The sequence below is a fragment of the Glycine soja genome, chromosome 11 (genome assembly GCF_004193775.1).
Source record: "Glycine soja cultivar W05 chromosome 11, ASM419377v2, whole genome shotgun sequence".
NCBI classification, from domain to species: domain Eukaryota; kingdom Viridiplantae; phylum Streptophyta; class Magnoliopsida; order Fabales; family Fabaceae; genus Glycine; species Glycine soja.
This window is the reverse complement of record NC_041012.1, coordinates 50050364-50059024: the sequence shown is the minus strand read 5'-3', so window position 1 is coordinate 50059024 and position 8661 is coordinate 50050364. Positions and strand designations below refer to the sequence as shown.

The window sequence follows — 8661 nt, the reverse complement described above, 5'->3', positions numbered from 1 at the left end:
AGTGATACAATGCCATTAAGAGTAAATAAGCATGGTACTGACTACTTAATATCCGTCATGTTGTAGTCCACATGGTGCTCAAGGAACAAATGTATATTCAAAAGTATTTTTGACATTAGAGCATCGATGGTGTAATTTTTTTTAGTTATTTCTAATGGGACTCGTGTGTACAAATCACTTATTTTTATTTTTCCTCAGTATAAACAATAAATTTTTATAGTGAAACAATTGTCTTTAGTTGCTTCTAATAGATCTCACCAATAATGTTTTTATTTCAAAGTAATGTTTTTAACGATGACAAGCTATTTAAAACAATTATGTGTTCTTTTTAATAATGTAAAGCAAGGTTCTGAATCCTAAACTCCCTGGAGTGTACCCTGCACCTTCTCTTTCTTTCTGAAAAGTCAAAAATACCCTTAACGAGATGCACCTCCCTTGCCAACCAGTCATTTTGGAAGTATAAATTATGTTTACGGAACAACCATTCCAAAATATAAATTGATTTCTAGAATATGCTTTTTGGAAAACCATAAATTATATTTCTGAATTAGGGATTCCATTAAATGCTTTTAACATTATGGACTACGGAATATGGAGTCAATAAACATGTTTCTGGAATAGGCATTCTGGAAGCACATTTTATATGTTCTAAAACACCTATTCGAGAAGCCAATTTGCGTTCGGGAATGATCATTCCGTAAGTACAAATTTGGGCTACCATAATACCTATTCTGGATACAGTTTCCATTATTTCTCTCTCGAAATAGGTAGTCCATAAATCAAAAAGCTTCACAAAAAAGGGGAGAAGACAACAGATCTGCACGTGGACTACCTCACCAAAGATTGGCTGCACAAATCCTCTCATGGCGGAGTTGTGGGATTTGCTAACTGCTATGGAAATAGCTTGGGCGAGGAATATGGAGAATGTGATTCTAGAGTGACGGTCAATTTTGCTAAAAATGGCTGCCCACAGCATCATCCTTTATGGAGTATGATGCATCTATTCAATCTTGGCATATATGTTTTACACATGTATATAGGGAGGCAAATATAGTAGTTGATACCATGGCCAATTTAGCCCATGGTACTGATTTTGGGGTGCTTCTTTTTACTAATCCTCCTGTTTCTGTTTCAAGCTAGCATTTTACGCCCCCCACCCCGGTCCTTTTGATGTACTTTCTCTTTGTTTCTCTTGCTTTTCCTTTATTTCCTCTTGTAACAAAAACAAAATACCCTTGTATTTATAAAATTATCCTTGTATTAAATTAAGGACAAAACTCATTTTCAGATTGGCCACCAGCAAGCATAGCACCCAAGGTTCTATATAAGTTTTCTACTTAAAATAATTCATATACACAGTTTACTTGTTGTTTTCTCTCTATAAAAAAAAAAAAAAAAACTGTATCTACATTGCAAAACAAAAGAACACAGTTCAAATGACATAACGAGGTAGGAGTTTTTGTTTTATGAGAAAGGAGAAAAAGTACTCTGCAGCGTCAATGAGGTTAGCAACATAGGGGATCATATATTTATCTGGCACGTAATGCTTGATGTTCACCCTTCCTCTTTCATCATGCTCGCCTTATCACCCGCACCATAGGGGAACAAATTAAATCAAAATAGAAATAGGGTTTTGGGTTAATCGGAATATCAGATGCTACCTGAATCCAAGAGACGACGAGGGAGAGGATCGCGTCGATGGCTGCCTTTAAAAAGCTTCAACAACAACAACAACAACAACAACGCCTTATCCCACTAGGTGGGGTCGGCTATATGGATCAACTTCTGCCATAATGTTCTATCAAGTACCATACTTCTATCCAAATCATTAAGTTCGAGATCCTTTTTGATAACTTCTCTTATAGTCTTTTTGGGTCTTTCTCTGCCTCGAATTGTTTGTCTTCTCTCCATCTGATCTACTCTCCTCACTACAGAGTCTACCGGTCTTCTCTCTACATGTCCAAACCACCTAAGTCTATTTTCCACCATCTTCTCTACAATAGGCGCTACTCCAACCCTCTCTCTAATAGCTTCGTTTCTAATTTTATCCTGTTGAGTCTTACCACACATCCACCGCAACATCCTCATCTCCGCTACCCCTACTTTATTCTCATGTTGGCTCTTGACCGCCCAACATTCTGTTCCGTACAAAATCGCCGGTCTTACCACAGTCCGATAAAACTTTCCCTTTAGCTTGATCGGTATCTTTGCATCACATAACATTCCCGATGCTTTTCTCCATTTCATCCATCCTGCTTGAATGCGATGATTCACATCCCCTTCAATTTCCCCATCATCCTGTATTACAGACCCAAGATATTTAAACCGTGTGACTTGAGGGATAATATGGTCTCATATTTTCACCTCTGAGTTAGAAACCCTCCTTCTTTTGTTGAACTTACATTCCATATACTCCGATTTGCTTCTGCTTAGGCGAAAGCCATGTGTTTCTAGAGCTCGTCTCCAAGTTTCCAACCTCTCATTCAACTCCTCCCTCGACTCTCCAAGGAAGACTATGTCATCTGCAAAAAGCATGCATCTCGGCGCTATCTCTTGGATTTGTTCCGTGAGGACATCCAGAATTAAGGTAAAAAGGTAGGGGCTAAGGGTTGACCCTTGATGTAAACCAATTGTGATGGGAAAATCGTCTGACTCTCCACCCTGTGTCCTAACACTAGTCGATACCCTATCATACATATCTTGGATAGCTCGAATATATGTAACCCTAACCCCTTTCTTCTCTAGAGCTTTCCACAAAATCTCTCTAGGCACTCTATCATACGCTTTCTCCAAGTCAATAAAAATCAAGTGCAAGTCTTGTTGGGCCATGCGATATTGCTCCATCACCCGCCGTAATAAATAAATCGCTTCCATGGTCGACCTTCCCGGCATGAAACCAAATTGATTCTCAGTAACTTGAGTCTCCTTTCTTAATCTCCGTTCGATCACTCTTTTCCATAATTTCATGGTATGACTCATGAGCTTGATTCCCCTATAATTTGCACAATTTTGTATATCCCCCTTGTTCTTATAGATTGGCACTAACGTGCTTCTCCTCCATTCCTCCGGCATGCGTTTTGACCTCATAATTTCGTTAAAGAGTTCGGTGAGTCACTCAAGACCTCTATCTCCAAGAGTTTTCCACACTTCAATAGGTATGTTGTCTGGCCCCACCACCTTACCATTACTCATTCTTTTCAACGCTTCCTTTACTTCCTGTTTCTGAATCCGACGATAGTACTTATAGTTCCGGTCCTCTTCTCTTATGTCTAGACTGCTAGAGTCATATCCATATCCATCATTAAATAAGTTGTGGAAATACGCCTTCCACCTTTCCTTGATATCTTTTTCATGCACTAAGACTTTGCCTTCTTCATCCTTAACACACTTTACTTGATCCAAATCTCTAGTCTTCCTCTCTCTACCCTTAGCAAGCCTATATATAGATCTTTCTCCGTCCCTGGTTCCTAGAGCTTGGTATAGTCCGTCAAAAGCTTGGGCTCTTGCCTCACTCACCGCCTTTTTGGTTTCATTTCTAGCTATCTTATACTTATCCCAAGTTTCAGAATTTCTACACCTAGACCACTCCTTGAAACACTCTTTTTTTACTCTAACTTTGCTCTGAACATTTTCATTCCACCACCACGATTCTTTACCCCTAGGTCCAAAACCTCTAGATTCACCCAACGTCTCTTTAGCCACTTTAATAATCTCTTGGGACATCTTGTTCCACATATCATTTGCACTTCCTTGTGATTGTCCACACCAACCCTCCCATATCTTTTGTTGGAAGATTCCTTGTTTCTCACCCTTCAAGTGTCACCATTTGATCCTTGGTGCTACCATAGGACTTCTTCTCTTTGCCCTATCTCTAATTCTTACATCCATAACCAAAACTCTATGTTGGGTAGTCAAGCTCTCTCCCGGGATAACTTTACAGTTCAAGCAATACTTCCTATCAGACTTCCTGATAAGGAAGAAATCTATCTGAGAACATGTCCCTCCACTTTTGTAAGTGATAAGATGTTCCTCTCTTTTCTTAAACCATGTATTGGCTATAGAAAGATCCGAAGCCTCCGAAAACTCCAAGATGGATTTACCCTCCCCATTCATCTCCCCTAGGCCAAAACCCCCATGCACCCCCTCAAAACCTCTAGCCACGCTACCTACATGTCCATTGAGATCCCCTCCTAGGAAAACTTTCTCTCCTTGGGGTATATCCTGAAGTACCCCTTCTAGATCCTCCCAAAATTTTACCTTAAAGTGTTCTGCTAACCCAACCTGAGGTGCGTACCCACTAATAACATTAAAGGTGTCCTGTCCCACTACCAATTTTAAGACTATGATACGATCTCCTACTCTTCTTACATCCACGACATCCTTCTTCCACTCCTTGTCCACAATAATCCCTACCCCATTTCTTGATCTGATTTTTCCCGTATACCACAGCTTAAATATGAAGAAAAACCCTAGCTCCCAGATCGGACCAAAGCGTCTGGGCTTCACATATCTTTTGGGCTTTAAGCCTGTTTTAAAAGCCCTTAGTAATTCTCTAGCTAAGTTATTAATCATAAATATTATAGGGGGGGGGGGAATATGAATAGTGTACTCCTCCATTGTCCAGATGAAGTTCCAATAGTATTTAGCAACTCTTAAATAATTCAATCACGGATGTAAATGAACCCTATTAAAGATAATTGGCATATACACCACCAAAGCATCGCCACTTGAAATACCTTATCATAACATTGTCTATTGCCGTTCGGTAAATGCTGGTGCTTAAGATTATTTTTTATAAACTAGAACTGTCAAGCTCCAAAGTATCAATAGAACCTCAACATTATTCCTCACATAATATAGCATGAAAGCTTATCAGAATAAGAAACTGTATAAATCCTAAACCAGAAGCCTTCTATCATATGGTGATTAAAATGAACACAACAAATTTCATATAGATGCACATGAAGGCTAAAGCAACAAATTTCAAGCACCAAGATTTGGCGAAGTTCTTCACTTCCAATGCCTCAAAAATCATCTTGAAGGCTACGTTATAGGTACGTTAGAATGTCAAAATAAGTTAAAAAATTGATTTACATAATGTGATAAAAAGAGGGAATTAGACCGATCTTTTCTGTGGCGAGTGAACTAGATCAATATTAGTGTGTCTGGAGGCACATTGTCAATGTAAGTTTACTGTTATTTTCATGACGAAATAGATTAAAAACGCAGAAGCTGGTTTATGGCTTCTTCGTGGATCAAATATTTTTAAACGTGTAATCAAAGCAGAAAATTGATGACTTCATTCATAAAGAAAAAGATTATTGATGAAAAACACCATTAACATTCAACATTCTAAAATAAAGAACAGGGTTATTCACTTATTTGTACAATATGAAATTTACACTAGTTTCAGTTACCAATCACATTTATACTTACTTTATACCTGTACACATCATAATATCTGAATTTTAACTAGAACAATCCAGATTTTACACCTCTGCACACTGTTTCCCCAATGGTGTTTATTAGCGCACGTTTCAAACATGTATGGTACTGCTTAGTGAAAAACAGTGAAGCCAACATCATTTACTGTTTCTATGGAATTAGTCAGGCAAAGCAACCAAACCCGCTTCTTTAAGCTTTAGCTAATGTTGCAATCTCTGGAATTTCCAGGATAATCCTCTTCAGAAGAGGCATCACCATCTAAGAATCCTAAAAGGTAGCCCTCTGCATCTTCTTCATCACTCACAATATCTGCCCTATTATGTCTTCTTTCAATATATGCCAATGTCTGCCGCCTCTGCAGGCGAAGAACATGCATTATAACATCAGGAGTAAGGGTTACCCGTGATCGGTCTTCTCTGCCCTGTCTGTTTGTCTCCATTATCTGGTCATACTTGCAACAATCAGAAAACTTGCAATCAAGAATGCAAAGCAGGTTTTATGAACAAAAGCAGCATATCAATTATGAAGCACTAAACATATCCTATGGCAAGAACAAAAAGCATTGAACATATCCTTTGTAACTTGTAAGTAAAGAAAGCAGTTGAGGAATGGAAAGAGGATGAGGGAAAAAACAAAGACAGCAGAGCAAGCACCTCTTTCACATTTCCTGGAAGTGGAGGTATATCATTCCCTAGAGGAGCCCAGATTTTCACATTTTTTTCTATACCACAAGTAGCAAGAATAGGTATATGCGGATGGGCCTCAAGTTGATTTACAACATGTTGATCACCTACCATTAATCTCACCAGCTTAGCTTCCTTCTTCTTCCAGATGAATATATGGCCACAATCTGAACCACTCAAGACATATTCATCATTTGGGCCAAAAAAATTCACTCCTTTAATTGTCTGTGCATTTCTGTGGCCTGAGTAAACTTGTGCCTCATGAATATTCTTCGGATCCTCAGATGTAGCAGATGAAGGTGAAGAATCCGAGTGCATATTCTTTTCAAACAGATAGATGAGCTCATCATTATAAGAAACAAGGAGTTCACCAAAGCTTGAGTAAGCCAATCCAGTGATATGGACATTATTTGAACCAATTAAGTAAAGAGGGCAAAATGTGTTAACAGGTCGATCTGAATTTCTTGCTGAATCCCACTGGCATTTTCTCATGTCATAAACACGTGCATATTCATCAGATCCACCGATAGCAAAGTAATATGGATTTCTACAGTCAATCACAATGGAATTCAACCCTACTTTGCTTAGAGTCTGCTTATTGTTTCCTATTGATGAGGAACAACAGAAAAGTTTCGTAGCAGAATTACTTCGCAAATCAAACTGCAAAAGAAACAAAGCTTATAACTGTTTGGGTATAGCATAAAGGGGAGCTTCAACGTGCAACATGCTATAATACTTGACTAACATGTTGAACAAATCCATCTTCACCAGAACTGTAAAATATGTGGGCACTTCCAGGCTCCACAGCAAGCTTGTATACACAACCATGGTGCTTCCCCAACATTGTAGTGTCAACTCTACCATCCTCCCAGAGAAGGCCAAGCCTTATCTGCAAAGGAAATATCAGTTTCCAATGGAGGAGACTCAAGCAGACACTTTAGAAAAAGCATAAGTTGGGTTGAGCTTAAATGAAGAGTCTAGAGTATCAGTATGGCAATTTTTTAATATCATTTGGATAACAGACAAAGAGGCATCATATCTTGATAAAATTAATCAATAGAAGGAGACAACTCATACAAACAGTTTTGATTTGTTATGCTTGATTATGGTGGCATTCTATTTATGTTTGGCAGCATTTAGTAACTTGTGGTTGCACATAAAATACAAAGTACAGCTTTTTGCTAGATTCTACTTCCACATGATAAATTTTAATGATAAAAGAAACAAATTAGTCAGCCAGTTTCCTTTCTAGTTCCAAAGATAGAAAATATATCACTTTTTTTGTTTTGTTTCCCACATGTATTTGAGACAATCTTGTTCGAGATGCAATCAGATATTAAATGTGAGCACCTCTCCTAGTAGCCAGTAGGGATTCAAATCTTGATTCACCATGTTCTATGAGACTAGTCCATTCTGCTAGACTCGACCCCTCCATCTGATGTTCTTCTAGCATAATAAATATATTAAGCTAAAGAGTATCATAATAAGAATAAAATAAACAGACATAGAGTACATGATCAAATGACACCTGTTTAATTATTGCTAAAAAGAGGAAGCAGAGGGAATTCAAGCCTGCTATTTTGGAGCTAAACAGAATATTTGATTAGATGCACACTATCACAAATTTATTTACCTGGCCATCACCAGCAGAAGTCACAATTCGGCAGCCATCGGTGAATGGCATAATCTTTGTCTGGAATATGTTGTCTGTGTGGCCAGAAGGGTATGCAAACAATTTAGTTTTGGATTCCCAATTCCAAAACATAATTTGTCGGTCATCAGAACCAGAAACAAGAATGTCACCGGTGGAGTTAAATTCCACTGCATTCACACACCCTTCATGACCATCCAACTTCCCATATAAATCCAAGCTCTTCACAAGGACCTTCAAGTGGAAACAAAATAACCCTCATAAGACAAATTCCATAACATTGAATTTTTTAGTCACAATACAACATAATAACATTAACTTTTACACATGATAAAACACAAATCATAGTTGATTCATGGCATAGGCTTTTTACTTTCCTTGTATCGTACCACAGAGAAATACAAACACGAGGTTTTTTATTTTTTTCAAATTCTAATTTCCACTGGAATTATATGCCAGTTGGCGGTGATTAATTAGATAAAATGGGAGACAAAAATGAAAAGCAAATTGCAGAGAGAAATTGATTGGCAAAACCTCGGAAGCTGAAAAACGACGCGCGAAACTGTTGGGATGAGACAAACCTAACTCTCTTCTGAAAATATCTGTAAAGCCATGTGGAGGACTAGTGGTAGCATTAGTAATGCCCCTATGGCTATGGAGATTTTCCATTTCGATGAAATTTTCAGAGTGTGTTGCGTCTACTTGTTGAAGTTACAGAAGTAGATGATTCCTTTGGTGCAACAAACGAGCGTGGAAGACGCTAAATTTGGGTGGTTAATGCTTTTCGCAAACGACGACGTGTCGTCATATGCAATTGCGTAGACAGAGATTGTGATATCCCTTTCGGCGGTGATTGCTGCGTTGCGTCTGTGCGTGTAATAT

At 38.3% G+C, this 8661-nt stretch overlaps 1 protein-coding gene across 3 annotated transcripts; it reads right to left on the bottom strand.

The window, feature by feature from the left end:
• Positions 1 to 5306: 5306 nt before the first annotated feature.
• Positions 5307 to 8651, bottom strand: LOC114374313 (DDB1- and CUL4-associated factor 8-like). 3 transcript variants are annotated; one of them, XM_028331946.1, is made up of 5 exons: positions 8314 to 8649; positions 7762 to 8013; positions 6874 to 7017; positions 6099 to 6788; positions 5307 to 5887 (listed from the first exon to the last, which is right to left on the bottom strand). In XM_028331946.1, exons 1-5 carry the CDS (start codon positions 8446 to 8448, stop codon positions 5642 to 5644), a joined length of 1467 nt encoding a protein of 488 aa, XP_028187747.1. In that variant the 5' UTR covers positions 8449 to 8649; the 3' UTR covers positions 5307 to 5641. The 3 variants fall into 3 exon arrangements, with proteins under 3 accessions (XP_028187747.1, XP_028187749.1, XP_028187748.1); XM_028331948.1 differs by having other exon boundaries at positions 8361 to 8470; XM_028331947.1 differs by lacking the exon at positions 6874 to 7017 and having other exon boundaries at positions 8314 to 8651.
• Between the last annotated feature and the right edge of the window lie 10 nt (positions 8652 to 8661).